At 42.6% G+C, this 26,535-nt stretch overlaps 1 protein-coding gene across 10 annotated transcripts in view; it reads right to left on the bottom strand.

Moving 5' to 3' along the window:
• NME7 (NME/NM23 family member 7) overlaps window positions 1-26,535 on the bottom strand; it is a 140,500-nt gene that overhangs the window by 32,845 nt on the left and 81,120 nt on the right. For all 10 annotated transcript variants that reach the window (XM_084843165.1, XM_084843167.1, XM_084843166.1 and 7 more), the window contains 3 exons: window positions 15,741-15,805; window positions 12,345-12,413; window positions 11,638-11,739 (listed from right to left, as the gene is read on the bottom strand). In XM_084843165.1, the coding sequence (XP_084699291.1) occupies window positions 11,638-11,739; window positions 12,345-12,413; window positions 15,741-15,805 (236 nt within the window). The remainder of the gene's footprint in view (window positions 1-11,637; window positions 11,740-12,344; window positions 12,414-15,740; window positions 15,806-26,535) is intronic.

Here is a 26,535-nt window from a genome sequence, read left to right as displayed (position 1 = left end):
ATATTTTATTTCTCCAGACCTTTTAGGTTTTTTAGTATGTTGGGTTTGATGTTAATTTGAAATTTTAGTGCTGCTCTGTTTCTGATTTTTTTATTGTTACATGTTTTGTTGCATTTCATTGTTTTACCTCTGTATGCTGCTCTAAGAGCACTGCTGGAGAAAAGCTAATGAATATTCAAAAATCAATCTAAATCAACAAATGAAATGTTATTTGATGTTTACATTAAAGACTTGAATGACTAATTCCACTCCAACACCTATATTCTGTTTATCTAGTCATTACAAATAGGGAGTAAGAGATGCCTGCCACTTTACATTAGTAAGAACAAGTAAAGCCACCACCCAGCATAGCTCATAATGATCAGATGAATGCCAACCAGGTCTGCTATGCTCCATTAATCTCAGTTCTTCTCAAATCAGGCAATCTGCAACAGCTTGCTACATTCTGAATTGTGCAAATTTCTAATGGATCCATGAGTGTATACTCATAAGCAGCATGACTGGCAACCCCACCTCACCCCACCCCACCAAAACCTATTTTAGCACATCTGTTAGAAGTGGAATAAAAGCACCCCCTTCGCTTTCATTGCATTTTATTCTGGAGAACAATTCCTTTTTGTGTTGCCTGGCTTCTAATTTTAAACCCATTTATTAAGTCCCACTGAACTTGGGTGAATTTACTATTCAGTAAATACATATACGATTGTGCTACTCACAAGGAGAGGTTTTCCCTCTATCATTTTCACATAACCCTGAAAATCCAAGGGCTTTGGGGATAACTTGGATTCCTGCATTGAGCAGGGGGTTAGACTCAATGGTCTTGTAGGCCCCTTCCAACCCTACTATTCTATGATTCTATGATAAGGGATAAAGTTCCCTGCTTCTTCCAGCCATCACTGGCTGAACAAAATCACATTCTGAGATGATGGAGCTAGTACCCTCTGAGGGGACCAGATGAAGTGGAGAAGCACAGACATGTATACCCAAAATGGGGCTCCGCAATACTGTGACCAAGTTCACACATTACATTTTAGGCTTACACATAAGATGTTTTATGTGCACCTAGAAATGTAAATGAGAATGTTTTAGAATGCAGAGAACTTGTGTATCATACAAGTACATCCATCAGCTCCCTGTTGGTTCTGCATGTGGGTTGGCCTCTGAAACTCTGGGAAACAGCCCAGTGACATAGCAGGAAAGAAAAAGTTAATCTTCCAAACCCAGTGTTGGTTTCTTCCTAATCTTAAAAGAGCCAAAATAAGTTGCTAAGACCCTTCTTTTTCCTGTGCTGGCTTCCTGTGCATCTGAAACCAAGTGGTGAGGGAAGGGGAAATTAAATATTGTGTGCTTATTTTTAAACCAACCAACCAAATTTGGTAAGTAAATGATGTTGTGATACTGCAAGGAAATAGACTGATCAAAATTCTGCTCAGGTTGTCTTGCAGTAGGAAAGAGAAGCACACTGAACAGACCAATGAGCAAACCTTAAATTATGCATCTACCGAACATTCATTTAATCATCCCCATTTCACATTTGGTGGGTCTTATTTTAAAAACAGGCTTTATTTAATGAATGGTTCAAAGGACAATGAGAAAGGTTGTCAGAGAGTAAAAAACTCGTATTGCACCTGCTGCAGTTGTCATCAATTGCAAAGGTATCGTTTTTAAAGGAAATGTTTCTTCTAGCACAGAATACATTACATGTGCATACATTTGCCTTTTAAAGAACTCTTACAATATCTACCTTACTAATAAAGGAATGTCTGGATTCACCCGATTCTGTACCAATAGATCTATCCTCTATCAATTTGTCTATCCTGGTGCTCTCAAGATGTGTTGGACTACAAATCCCAGCATCCCACCAGCATGGCCATCAACTATGCTGGCTGGGGATGCTGACAGTTGTAGTCCAAGACATCTGAAGGGCACCAGGTAGGGAAAAGGCTGGTCTAAGCCTTTAAAAAAACTCTCCCTCAAAAAATATCATTTGTAAAAGTTTAAAATCCAAACATCATTTGCATGTTAGATGAAAACAACAGCTGCAGAACACCAGGACCTATAGGAACATTCCTGAGAAGTGTTCATGGTTTTGTCTTTATCTCTGTTCTAGTTCTTAGTTACTCTATGTAGCAGTTCACCCATTTGTTTCTGAAGTGGTGGTATTGACACAGAGTAACCCAACCACTTCATTTTCAGGGGGTGGGGGAGATACTTGCATGAAACAGCCCCCTATATGAACAAACAACATTACTAGCAGAAAGGAAAAGCTTGATAACTGGCTATGTCTGATGGGGTAGTTTGAAGTTACCCATTGGGAGAGCATTCAGATAATTTTATTGTACCTTTGAGCAGAAATTCATGGAATCAGCAAGTAGCAAGATACTCTTCATCATACTGGCAGAGTCTGGAGGATCAGTTTCCCACATGGTAGAATGAACACCATGATATGCTGTTATTTGATCAGTGGCCATCTGTAGCTATCCAAGATGTAGCCTCCATGTTACATTTATTTCTCCAACATAACCATTCCTCTTTAAATGACATTCTGAAATCAGTTAAAGCTCACACACTTCTGAAATCTACTAAGAAGTTAAAAAATATCATGCTGGAGGAAGGGAAATATAGAAACAAATAGCTTACAACTCAGTGACATCAACATTTCCCCTATCTGACACACAATGCTACTTTTTCTTTCCTTTATGACTGGGGCAACAAGAGATTTTCTTTTTTGTCTTGACAAAATGCTCCTTTTTCAAGGTTGGCCCCATCCAGTAATTCATTTGTTGCTGTCATATACACCATGGCCCTATACGAAGAACAATGTTCTCCTCAATATGCAGTCAAAATCAACACTAGCAAGCTTAAACTAAAAAGCCAGATATAGTGCACACTTTTGAAGATCAAACAGAAAGTCCCCGAATGTAAATGCTGAATGAATTTAATCCTAAAGATGCTCAGAAGCCTCAATGAGGCAGCACATCTAGCCCCATAAATAAGACCTTTTGGATATGCCCATAGCATAAATGGAGTAAAAAATACTAGCCACTTGGGTAATTAAATACATCCACAGCATCCCCCATTCCTCGCTTGGTCAGCATAGGGTTTCAAAGTCGTTCTGTCTGTTGCTCCTTCTCCTGTCCATTCTGAACTGATAGGCAATCATGGGGCAAGTGTATATGATAGCCTTCCCAACTTGATGCCCTCCAGATGTGCTAGACTACAACTTCCATAATCTCAACCCAGTATGAACAAGGATGGGAGCTGTAGTCCAATACATCTGGAGGACATCAGGTTGAGGACTGCAGGTCCAACCTATCTGCGGGGCACCAAGTTGGGAATTCTAGTATATGAGGTGGAAGAATTTCCACGCTCCTAATTTGGTGTGTCACCATGAATTGGAAGCAGTACTTCTAAGAAACATTATGGCTAGGGGAAGTACAATTTATGAAGGGATTTGTAGCAACACCAGTTTGTTAGTTTGTCTGCATTACAAGGCCACCAGACCTTGTTGTGATCAAGACCTATAGCAAACCCAGAAATAATTATATGGCAGCCAAAAATGAAAACAATCAAATAAATCCAATAAACAATGTCAGCAAAATGAGCTTGCAGGAAAGATAGGAGCCTTATCGCCATAGCTATGTGTATTCCACAATAATTATGTACACAGAAAGTATGGAATGTGGTGTTGGGTATAGAATTTAGCAACCTGAGAATCTCAGTATTCATGTTTTAAAAAAGCAAGCTGTGCAGCCCATATCCCAGTTTTGCTAAGATAAGCTTGATAGTAACATCGGAAATATCTGGTGAAATTTCCAAAGCAACACTTTCTAATAGATCAACAACAACTAGCGTCTATATATTTTTAAAGGAACACTGATGATGATTGTCCCTAAATAACCTTTAAACAATCTAATCATGTCCTTTCCACTAGAGACAGCCACAGACAGCATGACATACTAATTGCAGCCTCTTATTGATCTGCTTTCTACTCTCACTGATAACGGTCTTGTCATTGAATGAAAAACTTTTTTTCCTTCTCTTTGCATTACTTAATGCCATGTGAAGAGCCACCTAATTAATTATAATCATAAACTGATCTGCCTTCAAATATCTTAATATGTTAAACTGTAGAAATCAGAAACAGTAATTGTTTGTTTCTCAGAGGGAGAATTCCATAACAGTGGATTAAGTAACCCATGTCATGTGAACCAGGTCAATGTGTTTGCATCACTCTGAATGTAGCTGCAGCTGTATCTTTAACCACTGTATGATCTCAACACTTTTAAAAGCGATAAAACAGTAACAGCCCTTGAAGCACGAAGAGCCCCAGTGACAAAGCATCAGTAAACAAGCAAGTTTAGCACCTGTGCAAGTTTAGCAACAGGGTGAGGAAGCCAGGGCATTAAACTCTCCTCTCCCCCGCCCTAGTAAGTAGCTGTGAATAAATAACTACAACTAAATTCCCCACCCTCTCATAGTAAACAACTAAGTTTTCCAGGTAAAACGCAGCCAAATAAAAACCCAGTTATGAAGGTATAAAGCCAGCAGTGGTGTAGGGGCTATCCAGTCTATTGCACTAAGTGCCACTGGCTGAATAGAGGTCATGGCTGTGTGCTTGGTGTAATGAGCTCCTAGCTCTCAGGGAAAAAGTTTGTTCCCTTGAAGCCAAGGTTGCTGACCTGGAGAAGCTCAGAGGCAGAGAGGTTGGTGAATGAGACCTTCAGGGACATAATAGAGGTGCCCCACTCTATGGGTGACAGCTCCTCTGCAGTTACGAAGAATGTGGGTCTCAGGGAAGGAGGGAATCATTCTGAGGAAAAGGGAAATAATCCCTTAGAAAGGACCCATTCTTCAGAAGATGAGTAAATATCATCCTGCCCTTATACAAATCTATGGTTTGACCATACTTGGAATACTGTGTACAGTTCTGGTTACCACACCTAAAAAAGGATATTGTAGAGCTGGAAAAAGTGAAGAAAAGGGTAACTAAAATTATCAAGGGGCTGTAGCATCTCCCCTACGAGGAAAGGTTACAACAGCTGGGATTGTTTAGCTTGGAAAAAGGAGGGTAAGGGGAGATATGACAGAGGTGCACAAAATTACGCATGGTGTGGAGAATGTAGATAGGGAGACTTTTTTCTAGGGATGTACGAAAGTCACTTACCTTTCCGCGTATTATGTTGATGGTGGGGGGGGGAGGCGTTCCGTCCCTCCCCCCGGAATCCTCAACGGGGGGGGAGGCGATCCATTCCTCCCCCCCGGAATCCTCCATGGCCAGCTGTGCTCCGCAGCAGCTCCGCGGAGCAGCCAGCCAGGCCAGAGCCATCCGCAGCTGGATTTCCGGCTGCGGAGGGCTCTGGGGCGGGGGGGAACCTGCGTACGCAAATGGCAGCGGCTACAGCCGCTGCCATTTGCGTTCCTTATTTTTGGCCGTCTTAATCTACATAAATATTTACGTAGACTATGACGGCGAAAATAAAGGGGCATGCAAATAGCGTAGCGGGCGCTATTTGCGTCCCTTTTTGATCCACCATTTTAGCCTACGTAAATATTTACGTAGGCTAAAACAGCAAATCAAAAAGGGACGCAAATAGCGCCCGCTACGCTATTTGTATTCCCCTTTATTTTCGCAGTCATAGTCTACATAAATATTTATCTAGACTAAGACGGCCAAAAATAAGGAACGCAAATGGCGGCGGCCATAGCCGCCGCCATTTGCGTACACGGGTTTTTGCTTTTTTTAAAACCCAACCATGATAGGCTACGTAAATCTTTACGTAGCCTATCACGTCAGTTTTTTTTTTTGTTTGTTTTTTACAAGACTGCAAATGGCGGCGGCGGCAGCCGGTCGGAAGACCAGCCGCTGCAGCTGCTGCCGCCAAAGCCACCGCCGGAGCCACCGCTGCCCGGAACATCCACCCCAGGTAAGTCTCGTCCCGGGGGGGATCCGCAGGGTGGCGGGGGGGTGGCAGGCCATTCCGCCACGGAGTTTGGGGGGCCGAATGCACTGGAATTCAGCCTCACCGGGATCCGTGGCGGAATTCTCTGCCATCCCTACTTTTTTCTTCCTGTCGCATAATACTAGAACCCAGGGTCATCCCATGAAGCTGATTGGTGGGAGTTTCAGGACAGATAAAAGGAAGCACTTCTTCATACAGCGCATAGTTAAACTATAGAATTCGCTACCGCAAGACATAGTGATGGCCACCAACTTGGATGGCTTTAAAATTCCTGGAGAACTCTATCAATGGCTACTAGTCTTTATGGCTATGTGCTACCTCCAGTACCAGAGGCAGTAAGCCTATGTTCAGCAGTTGCTGGGGAACATGGGTGGGAGGGTGCTGTTGTGTTCTTGCCCTGCTTGTGGGTTCCTGGTCTACCACTGGTTGGCCGCTGTGTCAACAGAATGCTGGACTAGATGGATCCTTGGTCTGATCCAACAGGGCTCTTCTTACATTCTTATGTCCTTATGAGTCAGACCTTCAGACGTGACCTGAAATGGGCTTGCCTGAGCTGCAGTAAAGCTATACGGCTCATATGGCCTTGGTCATGTGTCCTGAAACTCCCACCAATCAGCTTCATGGGATGACCCTGGGTTCTAGTATTATGCGACAGGAAGAAAAAAGTCTCCCCTTACCCTCCTTTTTCCAAGCTAAACAATCCCAGCTGTTGTAACCTGGGCATATGGGTGCTGCTGGTTTAAGTGCCAGCCTCTCTAAGGATGGGGGAGAAATTGGTCCAGCTCGCCTTGCCTGATTTTGCGTTTTTGAAGCACTATGCGAACCAAAACTCAGTTATGAGTTATTCTTCCAAATTCGCACTTCCTGAATTTTAGAGCGGAGTTCTCAAATTTTAAAAAAAGCATACTAAAATGCATATATCATGCCCTGCTTGTAGGTTCCTGGTCAACAGCTGGTTGGCCACTGTGTGAACAGAATGCTGGACTAGATGGACCCTTGGTCTGATCCTGCATGGCTCTATTTATGTTCTTAACCAGAAGCACAGTTATTCACACTGTTTTCTGAGTAACAAGTATTGAATAGGCATCGTTTAGGGCATGATAGATTGAATTAGTTTTAATAGCATTCCAGTGATACTTCAGGATCTAATGGAAAGAAGGTTTGGCAAGGGCCATGGCTGCATAAGCAAAACCTCTGTGTTCATGATAGCAGCCCCCCGCAAAAGGACACACATTAAGGTCTAGTTGCCCCTTTGCTTTGTAAAGCATGGCACTGCCTTGGGACCTTTTTGATCAGTAGGCAATCTGAGCAGAATATTTCTCAAATGTAGGCTTCTAAAATCAGGCATCTAGAGCTGCTGCATTCACATGCAAATGAAAATGTCTTATTGAACAAGATGTGTCTTTGGACTTCCCTTTGCTAAGAGGTGCACCTGGTGCCATTGCTGTGTTGTTTGTAATTTTTTTTGTGCCAGGTAAACACCTTTGTCCAGACTTTTTAAGTGCCTGGGGTTTTGTGCCAGCATTTTATCGTATTTTATTGCACAGCTGGCTCTTGTTTTATTGTGATTTCTTTGATTCATTGTTTTAAAGCTGTAGCTTTAAGAAGATTGCTGAACAGCACCCTACTTATAACAACAACCACAACAACAAGAACGTAACGTTCTGAAAAAGTATGAGCGGGGGGCAGGTAGGATGGGTCAATAGCTAGTAGTGAGGAAATCATGCTTGCTGTTTCCTTGGGGTTCCTGAGAACATGCAAACATTCTTTATGGTACTGCTAACCATTAGAATTTTATACCATGGTTCTAGGCTATGCACAATTATACTCAAATGCTTGTATGAACAGCTCAAATGTTCACGGAAAAGGGGTTAACTGTAAGCATGGAAGAAACTGGGGAGACACGCTCCAGGCCTGCTGCCTCCACTCCTGGCCTCCCATATTGACAGGGAAGGTCTGCAAGGGCAGCAGAAATATGCTCAGCTGAATGCACTTACTTTGTTCCAAGCAAACCCTGGTTTATTACAGTTCCCAGTCACTTGGGCCTCTATAACCGCAGTCACAGCATCCTTTGCAGACCTTCCCTGTCAGCACAGGGAGGCCGGGAGCACAGGGGCAGGGACAGCCTGCATGCTTCTGGCTCCCCACAAGCTTACAGACAACCCCTCTTTGGCAAACACCAGAAGAGGACTTAGGTGTATTGAAAATGTATGTAATAGCAGGCCATGTATGAAATATATGCTTATTAATTTTCATATGCATAAAATAAATACCATCAGGCATGTTAACACGGGAATTCAAAAGTAAAAAGTCAATTGAGTCCCCTGTTGAAACAGCTCTACAAGTGCTCTAGCACTTTATTTTTTGGACAAAAGGGCTGCATTGAATATTAAGAGAGGGAGTTTTAGAGAAAACATCTTACTGAACAAGACAGTACTGATGTAATGCAATTCTATTTTAGAAATCCCATTAATATCCATTTGCCAAGACATGGTAAACGGTATGAATGAAGTCTGTATCTAAAATCTGATGCTCTGATTAATGGCACACCTAAAATAGCATTTAGATTAGTACCACAGTCCAAGTTGCTTTGTGGGGATATAGAGTGTGGGAGCCTTTTTCAGCTGAAGAGTGGGGTAAAAATGCTCTAAATAAATAAATAAATAAAATATTTCATCAAATGAGAGAGACAGTCTTCCACATGCTGTAAGCATAAAGCCTCAGTGTGTGGACTGAGTACTGGAGGAGAAACACTGGGCCGAGCATGTTTCAAGCAAACCTTGGGTTGTTTTTTCACTTCCTTCATTGTTTGGTTCCCACCCCTTTTGTCTACTCCTTCCCTCTATTCCATGTGCCTTTGCAGCACTGCAATACTAGCATGTAGAGTGGCTGAATTTATCCTTCTTGCCCACTGCCTCTGTAGCCTGGCAAAACAACCCATGAACAACCTACAATTTTTTAGTTTGAATGTAACAACATTCAGAACCCAACAACAAACCATGGGTTCTCTTCATGGATTGTTCGTGGTTAACAGCCCATAGTTAAACCGTAGTGCAGCACTTGCGTGTAACAACAACCTATGCTTCAACAACAACCCACGTTTCAATGGCAACCCACAATTCAACCCACAGTCTGGGTTGTTGTTACATGCAATCAGGCCATTATGTAAGAGATGGCTTCTCATGAGTATTCTACATGAATACATTCAGTTTAACAGCCAGCACTAGACTTACATAAACCCCCATCTGCTCACAAAATGAAACCATCATCCCATAATCTAAAAATCAATTCTGCATAAATGGAAGGTCAAGGGAAGTAGCCTGGACCCTAGGAATGGTATAATTAGCAGCAAATACTAATAAAATATAGTAAAACTAACTTGATAAATTGGGAAATATCTGATCACACTTCTCTGAAATGTATGAGTATTAAAAATATTTATTTCTGCTTTCCAACTAACTCCTTATTTCAGAATTCCATACTCTACATTAAAATACTTAAATTCAGTAGCTCAAAATATTTATAAGGTTGCAAAACTCAGCAGGAAAAGGAGGAATGGAAAGGAGTGCAACTGTCCACTCTCCCTTAACTTGCCCCTGATTCTTCCTAAACTAAGGAGATCTACAGGGATACAGCAGTGGAGAAATAATGCCTCAGATCTACTGTGTAGCTCAACCTGCGATATCACAGCTGTTAGCAGGCCACCAAGACAGCAAAGTCTGTGGATATTTCCAGCAAGGTTTTGGACTTCAGTCATTTCCTGGAAAGTGGAGGAAGGGGAAGTTTGTGTGTGTGCCCGGCTGGTTTCCCAGCCTGCTACTCAAGCTAATACCACCTTCTGCTGTTTCCTCTCAGGTATTTAGGACTGCAGAAAGATGCAGCACTTCTACATGCACCTCAGCATCATGCAAAGCGCAACGCTAAATGCACAATTATCATTGCTCTTGGACACATAAGCAGGAACGTACAATAGATGCCCCCCACTATTTTCCTCAGCGGATACCTCTCTAGGAAAGAAGCCAACCTATGAACAAGTCGCTGGTATCTAAACTGAGTCCACAGTATTTCTACCCTCCATAGAATAGTCTTTGTCCTAATACTGCAGGATTGTGTTAGCTAAAGTAGACATGGAAGAGAGACTCAGTTGCTGGGTCACAGTCTGACAATTTAACTAGGACCACTGTTTGAGACGTGCTTTAGCTTTTGTTTTAGGATTAATGTTTTATGGAGTATTGGTTGCATCTGGTATCATTCATGGCATGTCTGGGTATGCTCTAAAATTGCTGGCTAGTTCAGCGCTGCAGCAGTGGATACTAAACAAGCAACAAAATCGAAACTATTTTGCCAGTTCTTGCTGTTACCTGTTATATTCTCAAGAATGGTAAATCAAAACATACTGATAGCCGTGACAATGATGCTCTAAAACCTGATTCCAAACAAAGCAGGACAGACTCCTATTTCCCCTCTGCTAGCGCTCTTGAGTTTGATGTGCCCTCTGGGAATTGCTATACTATATCAGACCCCCTTGATTTGGGATCCTTTATAACTTCTAATCCTGTTGATACTGCTTCCTCAAAAAAAATTCTAGAGCTGCCTACTGTTAAGCTAACTTTTGAACAGGGTGCTAGGTGTGTCTGCATGGAGCAATACTCCTTAGTGGCCAACACTGTGTTACTAATATTGAAAGGAGATCAAACAGGAGCTGTCCAAGCTTTTCTCTAGTTTGGCTTCTCAAACTGTGGCCAACTGTCTGGGGAGATGCAATTTAACCAACTATTTAAACCAAGGGAGCTCCCCTGCTTGCAAATATATGCTTTTTTTATCTGTCTTCCCTTCAGTCTGATTTAGTCCTTGTGAATTGAGCACAACCTTGACCCATGGTTAAGCCCATTGGGGGCACCCGTAAGTAATCTTTAATTTCACTACTTCCTTTTATTTTGAATCTGCCCAGTGGCAGAATTGATCTTAAGGACATTTAAAATCTGTCTTCGAAAGCATCTATGAGAAAGTACATTCTTTCTTTCTATAGCAATGATATCCCCAAAAAGCTATTGGCAGGATAATCCTCTAAAAGCAGACTGCAAGTTGAGGAGAAAACCGAAGATAAATCTTTGCCCTCAGAATAAGGAACAGCATAACAATAACAACAGCATGGTCTTAGCAAGTTCCATTTGTATCTATGCTCTTATACATTAATTTTGGTAAGTGAGGGGAAAATAGATGGGACACAGATTATGATTATCTATCCACTTCTTAATTAAAAAAAAAATAACACAGCAGTGAGGGGACTACAGTGTAAATTCAAGAAGCTGCAGTGAGACAGAGGGTGTTTTAATGCTCCCTTCCGCCCCCGATACACCATTTCCCATATCTATTCTCCACTGTGAAGCTGTTCTGAGACCCATTTTGGAGGGGAAAATACAGGTTCCTTTATCATGACTGTATATTTTTCCCCTGTGGGATTAACAGCAGCTTCATGGGGAGGGAGAGGGAGATTTAGATGTGGTAAATGGTGTGTGTGTGTGTGTGTGTGTGTGTGTGTAATGCTCCTTTCCAGCTGCGAAGAAGAAGAAGAAGAAGAAGAAGAAGAAGAAGAAGACGACTGAGAGATCCAAACTCAGTTCTCGCACATCACTTCTGTTTTGGCCCGAAATTTCTCAGTTAAGTTACTTACAGGATCAGAAGGCCCACAGAAATCTCTGAACACTTTTGCAGGATCCAACTGTCTTATTTCTAGAGCTATACAGGGTCCTGAGCAGAGTTCTACAACCATCTCCTGTAACCAGAAAAAAAGATTTTTAAATGATTTTGAAAACATGTTATTGAACACTGTATATCCCTTTGCACCAGTGTTTGCCTTTTTAAGGAAATCTAAATAATCCTTGACAGTTATGCATGTTCATCATCATCAGCTGCTGCTGGCAGGCCTGACACGGGCAGAGAAACTCACAATACGATGTCAACACGACATGAGGTCCTAAACAGTACAGGGGAGAACCTAATAGATTTGGCACAGCCTGTTGAGCACAAGGCTAAGCAACCAGCATTTTTGCTGGAAGAAAGCTATTCACTACTACAGCAATATTGAAGGCAGTATTTCCCATGTTTCAGCCTGTCCATCAACATGTTTGAAAAAAGACCAAGTTTTATGTATCTCACAATTTCAAATTAAAACTAAAATTATCACTTGTGCAATTTGTCTTGCCAATTCAAAAATATTATTGGGTTGAATTCTGTGTGGCTCACATGAAAAACAATAAAAACATAAAAAAATAATATTCCCTATAATTTGTCTCTTGTTCTCTACTATATCAAAAAACCTTCAGGATGGTACATTATAAAAAATGGGTCAGGAAGAGAAAATGTATTTTGTTTACTTACAGAATATTCAGCAACAACACCTTTGTAAATGGCATAGAATTCTTCTGCATTTGCACGGTCCATATAGAACTGCATATAAAAGAACAGAAAAGAAAGATGTCATTCTGGAGTGCCTATGGGACAGAAAAGCGATGTACAAAATTTTAAAATAAATATGCCTGTTTACAGAGAGAAACAAGCAAAAACAACGTAAACTTTATAGTTGTACCTTTTCTGCACATACACAACCTGAATAGGCTTCATATCTTCTCTCAATTAATCCCTTACAAGCTATTGTTTGGCAAATAAGCTTATAAAAATAAAAGCTACCAGAGAGCAAGATCTCATTTGTCGCTGTTGGACGTTCAACTGTATATCAATATAGAGAGAGGAGAAAAATCAGCTACATGATATATTCCTGCTGCGGCGGGGTTATCCACTTTTATATTTTCATTGATATTTCTTTTATCATTTCTTGTTGTTGTTGTTCAGTCATTAAGTCGTGTCCGACTCCTCATGACCCCATGGACCACAGCACACCAGGCCCCCATCCTCCACTCTCTCCCAGAGTGTTCTCAAGTTCATATTCATTGCATCGGTGATGCTATCTAGCCATCTCATCCTCTGCCGTCCCCTTCTCTTTTTGCCTTCAATCTTTCCCAGCATCAGGGTCTTTTCCAGGGAGTTTTCTCTTCTTATTAGGTGGCCAAAATATTTGAGCTTCAGCTTCAGTATCTGTCCTTCCAATGAGCACTCAGGGTTGATTTCCTTTAGGATTGACTGATTTGACCTCCTTGCAGTCCAGGGGACTCGTAAGAGTCTTCTCCAGAACCACAGTTCGAAAGCATCAATTATTAGGCACTCAGCCTTCCTTATAGTCCAGCTCTCACAGCCATATGTTGCTACTGGGAAAACCATAGCTTTGATTATACGAACCTTTGTCGACAAGGTGATGTCTCTGCTTCTTACTATGCTGTCTAGGTTTGCCATATCATTTCTACTGTGCTCTTATTGTATAAATAAAAACATAGCGAGGACTGACTAAATGAGCCGGGGGAGACAGTATAAATATACATAGTATAACATATATACTTATGTATATAAGACCCATGATAGCTCTTGACAAGCAGACTGGTATTATTCCCATTTTAGAGATGAAGAATTGGTGAGGCTAAATAGCCATGATTAGTCCAGGTCAGCCAAGGGGTTCCCATGTGAGAACTCAGATCTGAGTTCATGTTCCAATCAGACATAGTATGGTGTCTTTCACCCATAATGGAACCAATTACCTAGGGAGGTAGTGGGCTCTCCCCACACTGGAGGCATTCAAGATGAAGCTGGACAGCCATGTCATTGGCCCAACACATGTAAAAGGACACATGCTTGATCTGGTTTTCTTGACTGGGCAGAAGGATGGTGATCTGAAAGTGAAGGATTAACATCTGTCTCTTTGTCATGATCAGATCACTTCCTGCTGAGGTTTAGACTCTTGGCAGCCTTTCCCCTCTGCAACGGTGGGGACCTATCAAAATGGTCTGCCCCCAGAGGCTATTGGATTCTGACAGATTCCAGAGGCCTCTGGGGGATTTTCCTGCTGGTATGGCTGGTGCTCCTGTCGAAGCCCAGGTTACTCTGTGGAATGCAGAGATGACTCGGGCAGTTGACACGATCACACCCAAGCGCCCTCTCCCTCTGAGCAGAGCCCAGCCAGCTCCTTGGTATACACCTGAGCTGAGGGCAACGAAGAGGGAGACGGCTAGAACACAGGTGGAGGAAAACTCGTGCTGAGTCTGACCAAACACAGGTTAGAGCTCATTATCGAGCCTACTCTGTGGTGGTGATAGTGGCAAAGAGACAGTTCTTTTCCACCAGCATGGCATCTTCTCAGTGTCATCCAGCGAAGCTTTTCTGAGAGGTTCACATTCTAGGCCAGGGAGAGAGACTGTGGAACCCTCAGCTGCACGCTGTGACGAGTTTGCATGGCACTTTGAAGATAAAGTCGCTCAGATTCGTCATGAATTGGACTCCACAATTAATGCAGTTCCATTGGTAGAGGCGTTCAGAGCACCGTCGGGTCCAGTTTTATTGGATGAGTTTCAATTATTGAGGCCTGAGGATGCGGACAAGGTGCTTGGCCAAGTCCAATAGGCCACTTGTATGCTTGACCCTTGCCCTTCATGGCTTATCACATCAAACAAGGAGGGGATGTCCGGCTGGGTCCAGGAGGTTGTAAATTCCTCCTTGAGAGAAGGAGTGGTGCCTGCTGCTTTAAAAGAGGCGGTAATCAGAGCACTCCTGAAAAAGCCTAACCTGGACCTGGAGGATGTTAACAACCATAGGCCAGTGGCCAACATCCACTTCCTGGGCAAGGTGCTTGAGCGAGTGGTTGCAGAACAGCTCCAGGCACTCTTGAATGAAACAGATTATCTAGTTCCATTTCAGTTGGGCTTCAGGCCTGGTTTTGGAATGGAAATTGCCTTGGTCGCCCTGTGAGATGACCTCTGCCGGGAGAGGGACAGGGGGAGTGCGACCCTGTTGATTCTCCTGGACCTCTCAGTGGCTTTTGATACCATCAACCATGGTATCCCTCTGGATAGGTTGTCTGGGTTGGGAGTTGGAGGCACTGGAAAAGGCAATGGCAAACCACCCCGCTATAGTCTACCATGAAAAAGCCAGCGTAAGCGGCGTCCCTCTAGGGCTCGGTAATGACCCAGTGCTTGCACACGAGGAACCTTTCCTTTCCATTGTTATATTGTTGTTTTAATTTTTTATATTTTATATTGTTTACCGTGTGCTTTTTGGTTTTAATTTCTGTGAACCGCCCTGACAGCTTCGGCTATTGGGCAATATAGAAATGAAATGAAATAAATAAAATCTGTCGGGGATGCTTTGACTTAGATTCCTGCACTTAGCAGGGGGTTGTGCTCGATGGTCTTATGGAGATGGGGGGAGCAAGAATGCACACTATGTATATATGAGTGGAGAAGAGGCCATAATGTCTCCTCTACCAAGAGAAGCAACCAGGAGCTCCTCAGCATACACTATTTGCAGCCTGAGCCTATCAATTTCTACCCACCAAATTCAATGGGGTTTACTATGAAGTCAGTGCTGTTGGAGAAGTATAAGGGAGTTGAAAATGGCTGGTTTCTAAATTTTGTTTTGTTTTTTAATTTTGGAACAGAGCAGATTGGGAACCCAACACACTTTTAAAGTAGGCGGGTGCGAGAACCAGCTGGTATGTTTGAAGCTGCTGGTGTCCAAGGTGAGAAGGCAAAATCGCTGAAAGGAGAAGCAGGCCTGCTGCTCCCAGGTGAAATGGATTAAGGAGCTGCTGTAGGAGAAGTTGCAGGAGGCAGTGAAGGTTGGACTTTCTCTCAAGACAATAGCTCTGAACAAAAAGCAATAATAAAGGGTTACCATCTGCAAGGCTGAGATTTCAAATCCTCCGTCAAGTATTGCTCTAATAATCTTCCCGGTCAGACCTGTGGAAATTTTAAAAAGAAAAGGGGTAAGTTTAGAAGCTCTGAGACCAGTTTCTCTGAGCACCAAACTCTCAAGTGACAGGATTACTATTATCATAGTGCTTCGAATATTTATACACTTTTTTTAATGAAAACTGTTGTGGCTTGCACATTTACTTAGGGGATATTAGGCAGACGGAGATTAAGCAAATGGGTTTATGCTAACCTGAACACAGGTAAGAGCTCATTATTGAGCCTACTCTGTGGCAGTGAGGGTGGCAAAGAGACAGTTCTTTTCCACCAGCATGGCATCTTCTCAGTGTCGTCCAGCAGAGCTTTTCTGAGTGGTTCACAGCCTGTTACATTCTGAGCCAGGGAGAGAGACTGTGGAACCCTCGACTGCACGCTGTGACGAGTTTGCATGGCATTTTGAAGATAAAGTCGCTCAGATTCGTCATAAATTGGACTCCACAATTAATGCAGATCCATTGGTAGAGGCGTTCAGAGCACCGTCGGGTCCAGTTTTATTGGATGAGTTTCAATTATTGAGGCCTGAGGATGCAGACAAGGTGCTTGGCCAAGTCCAATAGGCCACTTGTGTGCTTGACCCTTGCCCTTCATGGCTTATCACATCAAACAAGGAGGGGATGTCCAGCTGGGTCCAGGAGGTTGTAAATTCCTCCTTGAGAGAAGGAGTGGTGCTGGCTGCTTTAAAAGAGCACTCCTGAAAATCAGAGCACTCCTGAAAATGCCTAACCTGGAGTTATGGAGGATGTTAACATGGAGGACATGGAGGATGTTAACAACCATAGGCCAGTGGCCAACATCCACTTCCTGGGCAAGGTGCTTGAGCGGGTGGTTGCAGAACAGCTCCAGGCACTCTTGAATGAAACGGATTATCTAGTTCCATTTCAGTTGGGCTTCAGGCCTGGTTTTGGAATGGAAATTGCCTTGGTCGCCCTGTGAGATGACCTCTGCCGGGAGAGGGACAGGGGGAGTGCGACCCTGTTGATTCTCCTAGACCTCTCAGTGGCTTTCGATACCATCGACCATGGTATCCTTCTGGATAGGTTGTCTGGGTTGGGAGTTGCAGGCACTGCACTGCAGTGGTTCCGCTCCTACTTGGATGGCCGATTCCAGGAGGTGGTGCTGGGGGATTATTGCTCTTTGCCATGGCAATTATGCCAGGGGGTTCCACGAGGCTCTATTTTATCCCCCATGCTGTTTAACATCTACATGAAACTGCTGGGGGAGGTTATCCGGAGGTGTGGGCTGAGGTGCCATCAATATGTCGATGACACCCAGCTCTACCTCTCTTTCTCATCAAGCCCAGGTGAGGCAGTGGCTGTTCTGATTCAGGGCCTGGGCATGGTAATGGACTGGAAGAGGGCCAATAAACTGAAATTTAATCCAGACAAGACGGAGGTATTGTTAGTGGATGGTTCGTCTACCTGGCTAGGTGATATTCAACCTGTTCTGGAGGGGGTTGCACTCCCCGTAAAGGATCACGTTCGTAGTTTGGGGTGCTCTTGGATCCAGAACTGTCACTTGAAGCACAGGGGAACTCAGTGGCATGGAGCACATTTTATCAGCTTAGGCTGGTATACCAACTACGCCCTTATCTGGACAGAGATAGCCTAGATACAGTTATCAATGCTCTGATAACTTCCCATCTGGATTACTGCAATGCATTATATGTGGGGCTGCCTTTCAAAACAGTCCGAAAACTTCAGCCAGTCCAAAGTAGGGCAGCAAGATTGTTAACAGGGACTGGCCAACGAGCTCATATTACACCAGTACTTTTCCAGCTGCACTGGCTGTCAGTCCATTTCCGGGCCCGATTCAAAGTGCTGGTATTAACATTCAAAGCCCTTAACGGCTTGGGGCCAGGTTACCTGAAGGATCGCCTCCTCCCATATATGCCTGCCCGGACCTTAAGATCATCCTCAGCAGCCCTTCTCCGTGAGCCCCTGCCAAAGGAAGTGAGGCAGGTGGCTACTAGGAGGAGGGCTTTTTCTGCTGTGGCACCCTGGCTGTGGAATGAGCTACCTAGTGAGGTTCGCCTGACACCTACGCTGTGTTCCTTCCAGTGCCAGGTGAAGACTTTTTTATTTTCCCAGGCATTCTAGCATTTTAGCTTTCTAGGCTTTTAAGCTTTGCTGTTTTAAATCTGTATTTTAAATCCCTGCATTGCTGCCAGGTTTTATTCTGGTTTTATTTTGGTTGTATTGTTATACTCTGGTTTTAATGTTTTTATATTTTATATTGTTTTATTGTGTGCTCTTTGGTTTTAATTTGTGTAAACCGCCCAGAGAGCTTCAGCTATGGGGCGGTATAGAAATTAAACAAACAACCAAACAAACAAACCCTAAAAACTGTTGACGCAGCCAGGCCACTATCTGGAGTCCATGCAACTCAATACTAACCATGTTTATTAAAAAGTAGATGCCATTCAAATCAACAGGCCTTACTTCCAAGTAAACACTCTTAAGAATGGGACTACAGCATGATTTTTCCACCTATGACCAAGGTAGTTTCGACTCCTAACTAAAAGAAATCCAAATTCCGCAAACCACCCTCCCCCATTTAATCCCCAAATAGTGGAAACTCATTCAATTCACATAGCTTTTCTAACTAACATTAGAGTTGTTAAAATACTTCGACCTTTGGGGGAAAGTGAGGAATAGCGCAAGAGAAATATAGGTGGGTAAGGAACAGAAGGATCATATGGGTTGGGACACATGACCCAAATATGTAAGGGAAAGACAAGTCTACATGTAAACATTATCCTTAACACCAAAGCCTTTGGCAAACAGCATTTGCACTTTCGATACAAACCTCCACAACTATAATGGCTCAGCATTTCTGTTTTCTTAAATGAAAGCTAAGATTCTGATTCCCACACCAAAACCAAGACCATGCCTACATCTGCGTTTTGGGGAAGAGGAAACAAACACACTTAACATTTTGGTTGCCTACAAGACATACATAGTAATGTTTTGAAAATCTATTTTAAAACAATTCAGGCCTCACTAAATAAATTGGCTATTTAAAAAATTAGGAATAGTACATCTTTAAATGTGATTACTTTAACAAGCCAAATCAGAGCAACAGATTAGGTGTTAGTTTAGGATTTAATTTTTAGTGACAAAGTACAAAAGAAATCGCAGGCATTACTAAATGCAACTGAAGGAATGTAATACTAATCCTAGCAAAAATGCATAACACATAACTTTGTACATAAAAAAAACAAGAGCGGGAAGGTTTTATGTCTCCAAGACAGCATTAGGTTACTAGGCACTAATACAGAACAGATAATCTTCAGGCACATTTTAATCAGATGAAGTGATGCGGTACAACATCTACTTTGCTGTTTAACAATTCACTGCCTTGTGACACACAACGACAATTCAAAGAAAGCAGATCTAGAAACTTAAAGCAATCAGAGGGTACTGAGCTTGGCGAGAACTGGACATGCATGAAAAGCTGTTGGTTGCCATAACTGGCACATGTTGAGATACAGGCTGGCTTGGATGATAAGTCAGCCCACTATGGGTTATTTAACCAAGCGTGAGGCTGCGGCATGTGTGGGGCATGCATAGCTGCCATTTTGCAGACTCATCTGCCGCTCAAGGGTGGTTGTGTCATGCGAACCTGGCAAGCCTGGGTTATTTGAGGGTTAAACAACCCTCACATAACACTCCTACTAATCAAGGGTTATGCAAGGGGTGTTGGTGGGGTTTGCAAGTCATTGCCCCAATCTAGGATTGCATATTCAAAACAGCGACCGCACACATCGCAACTCATTGTGGGTTAAATAACCCAAGATGAGCTAGCTGTGTCATGCAAACTGGCCCATTATCTCCACATAAATATGATTTTGAACACCTACAAATAGAAATTTGGAGCCACAGGATCCAAAATCCACCTACCGAGTTCCTCAGAAAATGCACAGAAAGCATGTGTCCAGGAGCTATAAGTGGATGGAGGAGGGGGTGTTTTCAGGCACAATCCACATAGCAGATTTTGTATACTTTTGTGTGTTGGTTTATTTTGTAGATTCTATTTGTCAAAAATTGCAGGTAGCCTGTTGGTCTATTAGAAAAACTCCAAAAGCAAGAGTAGTATAGTATGACCGCTTATAATATTTTGCTTGTGCAGTCATGGAGAGGGTAAGAGCTACTCAAGACCTCATCCCTACCTGGTTTCTGATATTTAACAGGTTTACACACTTTCAGCTTTACCTTGAAGGATCAGAAGTTGTTTTGCTTTTGTTCTTAAACAGAAGCAGAAATTCTCAGAATACCAAATTTATGCACAATGCAAAATTCCACACTTTTGCATTAGGATTGTAGAATCCACACAGACTTTGGAGTTTCCCCTATAAATAAGGTTAACCAAATAATATAGGGATTATGAGTTTCTGTTTGCTTGTCAAACATCTCCATTGAGAAAACAGCAGTGTGTGGAGGGGGAGACATGCTTGAAAAGCTGGACGCCTTGGTTGACAGAGGGTTCCAGGAGCATTTTGCTGAAGCAGTTACCTGTCACTCATCTGCATACTACAGTAGCCATTATGGAGACACACAGCAGACAAAATTGGCAGTAATCCGGAGTATTGTGTCCAATCCTGGGCACTGCACATTAGGAAGGATATGTAGACAAACTGGAATGGGAAGTTTGGAAGTTTTATTCCTTTTTTACAACTTAACAACTCTACTGTTAGCAACTAGCTATGAGCAGCAGAGTACCTATGCCCTAAGTTGGAACAGTTGGTCCCCGTTTGAAGGAGAATCACTGGCAGACCCTGAACTTATGGGCTAGGGAGAGTCCCTCCCCTTTTCCCTTGGATCCTCTGGGCGCAACCGTTGCCTGCGCGCCAACCGGGCACTACGCCTCCTTTCCGCGCCCTCCATTTGGCACAGCTCCCTGTGTTAGCGTCGCGCGTCCAGCAAGTCCTCTTCCCACGCTCTCTCACTCCCGGGACCGCTATCTATGTCAGGAATGCCGGTGGGAGGAATCTCTGCCAGCTGTTGGCCCTGGGAAGGATGAGCACGCTCCTCTCCCAGGAGTGGCTGCTCCACCTCAGAATCAGAACTACTCTGGGATTCTATGGGCTCAGTGTCCACCCTGACACCACCATGGCTTATTGTCATCATGGAAACTGGCCTAGAAAGAAGCACAGTTTGACTTGCAAAGCCAAGCATGCATTCTATGAAGCCCTGTGTGAGCTGTCAGCTCTTGAGTCCTAGTGAAGTGATTAAGAAGGGAGTCTAAATTACTGAGAAGTGGCTACTAAAAAGCTTAAGTGAATGCTCAATCTTTCGAATTCAAAAAATTGTGGTGGCTCCAGTTCCCTACTAACAGCTTCGCTTCTGTTCAGTATCTTCACCCTCCCTCACCAGACCTCCTTCTTTTGGCTATCTGTGGGCAATGCTGTGCAGCCTTTGACAGCAACAGCAGAGCAGCTTGAGGCAATTCCCCATTTTTGTAATTTGGACTAGAACTGACATGAGGGTAGTCTGTGCCCACAGCAACTTGATAACCTTTTGTAACCAATCTGGAAGTGAAGTCCTTTAGGTTCTCCTTCCTCCCAATCAGGCACTGGGTTCCTTGATCTAGTTGTTTCCCTTTTCTTCCCATTTATATCAATTTCTGCTCCCCATGGTCCAACCTTTCACCAGCACCTGAGCTTCCCTTGTCAATGGGTGAAATTTAAGCTAAAAGCCAATTCAACACTTTATCTGTCCACCAGGATCTCCCTGCATCCTATCAGATATTAACAGAGTTCTCATATGCTACATATTATGTGCCTTTGATCACTGCATCATGTTCCTGTGGCAGGTGCTCTGGTTGCTAGGGTCTAGCGCTTTGGCTGCCTAGCAACAGATATTTCTTTATTCCACTCAAAAGTGGATCAAGCTAGTCCAGAGATAAAAACAACAGTGACTTTCCCACTGCTTTGTTATGAGAACGGAACGCTTTAATGAGCTTCCGCCGCGCATTAAAAACGTGGTTGTTCAGGCAGGCATTTCGGGTGGGTTAGGTGATGTTTTTAATGTAGAATCTTATTGTTTTAACTGTTTTGTTGTTGTACATCGCCCAGAGTGGCTGGGTGACCAGCCAGATAGGCGATTAATAAATTTAAATAAATAAATAAATATGATATTGTGCAACTTAGTGAAAGGGACTCTACCCTAAAATTAAGCATCTGTTATCTAAAAGATTACATTGAGCACTCTAGTTGCCACACAGGTCAGTTAGAGTTAAATTGCATTGCATGGTCAAACAGATAGCTTATCCACATGCCATATTTTTGCAAAGATGTGTCCCAATTGAAGTTGGCAGAGGGAACAGGCCATTTTACATTATAAACACTTAGGTAGAAGGGAAAGGTGGCAGAAAGTACAGATGTGCATTGGCCTGATTTAGGCTGATTCGGAAAGGTTTGGGAGATGACCAAATCAAAACAGAGCTCCTCCAAAGTAGACAATATCTGAACCTGAACCCCCCACCCCAGCTTTCTTAGCAATTTGGAGGGACACAGACACAGCATGCCCAGAAAAAAAATGATACATTTCTCCCCACTTTCTCAATACAAGGGAAACACCAGGGTGGGGGCGAGGGGGGAGGGAGAGCAGGTGGTGTAGATTTGTGACTGACGGTTCTACCTTCTAATCACAGTTTGTTTTGACCAGGGCTCTCCAACTGTAGTGCTTTGGGGGAGGGATGTTGAAGACATATATCACAGAACTGATCCAGTGTTCTGCGTTCTTTGCTAGTTCTCTCTCCCAGGAGTTTTGGGGGAATCTGTAGGTCCTTGGATGGTGTGGCGTTGGATGCTTGTTTGGAAAATGCTGGATGTTCAAGGCCTTCTGCCTCTGCATGCTCCACAACCATCATCCACCCCGTCCTATTGCACTTTCTGTTATTTTGCTGCCAATTGAGCAGAACCTCCCCACTCCCAAATCCTTAAAATATTTTTCACTCATCATAAATCCCTAGCTCCACAGTTATCCTTCAGAAGTGTTGCATGTTTCTTGCCTAGGGATAACTCTAGGATGTATACAAATTGCCAAAAACACCGGGGGGGGGGGGGGAGTGGAAGTGAATCATCCCCCTCAACAAATGTTAAGACTCCTCTTCCACAAGAACAGCTGTACTATCCTATTTAAATTTTGCAGACTTCATAGATAGGGTTTCTTCTATGCTGTAAGTCGTTTCATACCAATTGCCCACAAAACACATAATGGGATAATCACATCTTTTTCTTCTTTTTTAGTAATCCCCGAAACTGTAAAGGCTGTTCTTGCATGAAAACCCCTACACCTACTAATTTCAAACTTAACAGGCTTGATTCCTGAAGAAGGCAAGGTTTGCACACCTGCAAATCTCTTCTAATTCTGCCAAGAAATAAAGAGGTCAGCAGTTTCCCCTTTTTTAAAAAAATCCAATATTTAAAAGGTGTCTATCTCAGAATCTCCTGTACCAATTTGTCAACAAATTGGCAGGTTTTGTTCCATCAGTTGTGGCTATTATACCTGCAAATTTCATCCAATTCTGTCAAAGGGAAAACAACTTATGCCCATTTGATGATTTTTAGTTTTAGTCAATGGGTGGCATGGGTATTTCCAAATCGTGATCAGATTCAGGGCCTGAGTCAAATCAGGCAGCTTCCAAAATGGTCCCAAGCAAATTGGGATGTTTTCCAATAATTTAACTAGGGTCCAAACCAAAACTTGTAGTTGGTGCAGATAAAGAGTAGAAAGCTATAAAAGCAATTAAGTGTTTGATAACAACTTCCTATAATGTAATAGACTAATTATATTTTCAAGAGTCAGATTGGAAAGTAGAGGAAGAACTACGATGGGCTGTGTGTTTAAGTTGTTAAAAACCGGGCAAAGTAAAAACCAACAACAGCTATTTCCCTCTTGACTGAAAGCACCTGCTACTTCAGTATTCTGTCTGATGTTACATCTTACATTGACAGACAACACTGGTGTATTCAGCAGGATTGCAACTGTTTTATTATAACCACAATTCTGCTAGCCCATGAAGAACCACCAGAAGCCATACAGCAAAGTAAAGGTCAAATTGGTTTTGAGCAATGATGCCAATCTCTCACTTGGACTGCACCATCTGTTCCAGTTCTGATAATCCTGAAGTCTCTTGTGTGGACTAGGAGGGATCAGCACAATCTCCACATAGCTTGTGAGTGACTGGTACACTGAACCTGCGCATGCAAAAACTTCCATTTGCTTCTGCAAGCACCTCGATTGGAAATCACACTGGTCCTACCCGTTAAACTTTTTATTTGTTTGTTTTACAAGAAATCCTATGCAAGACATCAAAAATAATGATTAGCAACAGAAACAAAGAAAGTCTTTGATTCATCTTTGGACTGTAGGCATCAATATTTTGGATTGATAAGACGATATTAATCTTTTGGGCATATGGAACTGCATCATTCAGTGCAACAGAGTAACATGGTTACCCTTCTGAAAATCATTTATAAGGACACTGAATGACATGAATGACCTAACATACTCCAATTCACACAACCCTCCTCCCACCACACTGATTTATGACCATCACCTAATGGTGGATATTCACATGTAATCTTCTCTTGTGAACAGATTGAGTATGTTCCCAGTTGCCTTCTCACCAAATGCCTGGTAACCTTGATATTTAAGTCTCGTTGGGGGTATGCTGAACCAATTGTGTATGTATGTATGTAAATCACAAGATGGTTTCTAAAAGAGATGCCTAGAGTCTATTTCTAAGAGGTGCCTAAAACTACAGTGCCCCAAAGGTTGCTTGAGGAACCAATTACATACAGTTTGGATTAACATTTACAGCCTATACAAATTTGTTTTAGAAATTGTAGACAGCTGAATCAAAACATATAACCATAATGTGAACGCTCTGATTTTATTAATTTTCCTGTATCTGATGTTAGGGAAGGAAAACATAGTTATCTATATAAGGTAATGTTTCGACATCAGTTGTTTCAGTTAATCTGATAAAAAAAAGATCATACTCCAGCAAAAATAACGTGTTACAGTTTTAGTTCATCACATCATATTTGGAATTACTAATTGTGCATTTTAGTATTGCATATTACTGCATATGTGTTACTCTATGGGGAGGTAAAATTCCCTTTCCCGTTGAACATATTTTCATGTATCCAGGTGACCTGAAAAGGAACTCTATCCATGTCATCTAATTCAGAGTCACACATTGCCCCCAACCCCATATGCCTGTGCCTCCCTTATATGAATGGTGGTGGTAATATCTACTTGAGCATCTTTCCACATAAGGACAATGGGGTGGGAAGAAAGTGTGGTGATGTAGCAGCCATATCAGGGGTCAGACTAAGTAGCCTCATGCAGTCTCATGCTTCATGTTCTTGCTGAGCTCTTCCTCTCTGAAATATATGTTTGTAAGATGACGAGACACAGGAATTTCTTATCTTGTCAACAAAGGCTAAGGTCATAGAATTGTATATCTTGTTCTCTTCTGTTCTCTGCTTATCATGGCTACCCTATAACCCATTTCTTGTATTATAAACAATGGTGCTAGGAGAAGAAATGTTGAGGACTGCAACCCCACACGGGAGGGAGAGGAGGAGCCGTTTCCTATGTGTCACAATATCTATAAAAACAATGTGCTGATGTAAATCGGGGCTTTTGGCTCTTTGGAAATGATTCCAGCCTTAAGCCCGCGCGTTAAATAAAGAAACTCTTTTTCCTTCACTCCGTGGTCTCTCTGACTCTGAGTTCTGCAACAGTGAGAGTGGTGAGGAAGCAGCCCTTTAGGATTGGGCTTTCTTAGCTAGATTAACACAGAATACACCCTCTTTTCCAGACTGAGAGAAAAAGATACCAACGTGGAAGCATGGCACAGACACCATCTGGCTCAACACCACCCATTGCAAGAGCAGAACCTTAGAAAAGTCAAACATATTCATCTGCCTCTGGTTGGGATGACTGAAACTACAGAATGCATGGTATGTTGAATTTATATTGTATGGACTTCCTATAGACAAGTGCTCCTAGGGGACAAAACCAGAACATTGTTAACAGTGTGAAAATGACTATGATTACTGCTCAGTCTGGCAAGCACACACACTGAAGAAAATAAGTTTATTCCACAGTATCTAGTGTTACAAGGAGTGCACCTTAACTAAAATCCAATAAATAAACATTATCTCAACTAAAAGCTCAATTGAGCTAGAAAGCTGATGTGTTGATGCTGTTTTAAGTGGTTTTTTCCCCATTTGATGGCTGCCTGATTACCACATTAGCCTTTGTCTGAAATTTTCTACCACATTAGCACCATAGCATACCATACTTACCAATGCAGAGGGAAACCCGAAGGTAATGAGCTTATCAGATCATTAAGAGGTTATTAATAGATCATCCACATCCAACCTAAGCTGAGTTTGCATAGAAAGAGGGGCTACAACATAGGAAAGAAACAGTCTTATACTGAGTTAGACCACTGGTCTATCTAGCTCAGTGTTGTCTAAACTGATTGGCAGTGGCTCTCCAGCATTTCAAATAAGAGTCTTCCCCAGTCCTACCTGGACTTTTTGAATGCAAAGTATGTGCTCTGCCGCGGAGCTAGAGCCCTTCCACACAAACAAAACTAAGTGTGTGTGTGTTTTAACTTCTTGGATGTTTGCAGCACGGTGAGATCAAAAGTGAGGAGCACATATTAACAGACATGTTTGTATCAGTACAGAGAAT

Source organism: Heloderma suspectum, chromosome 3 (genome assembly GCF_057233095.1).
Source record: "Heloderma suspectum isolate Gila_16-S chromosome 3, 16-S_ref, whole genome shotgun sequence".
Lineage (NCBI taxonomy): Eukaryota > Metazoa > Chordata > Lepidosauria > Squamata > Helodermatidae > Heloderma > Heloderma suspectum.
The sequence above is the reverse complement of the archived record's forward strand: the minus strand, read 5'-3'. Positions and strand labels throughout refer to the sequence as shown.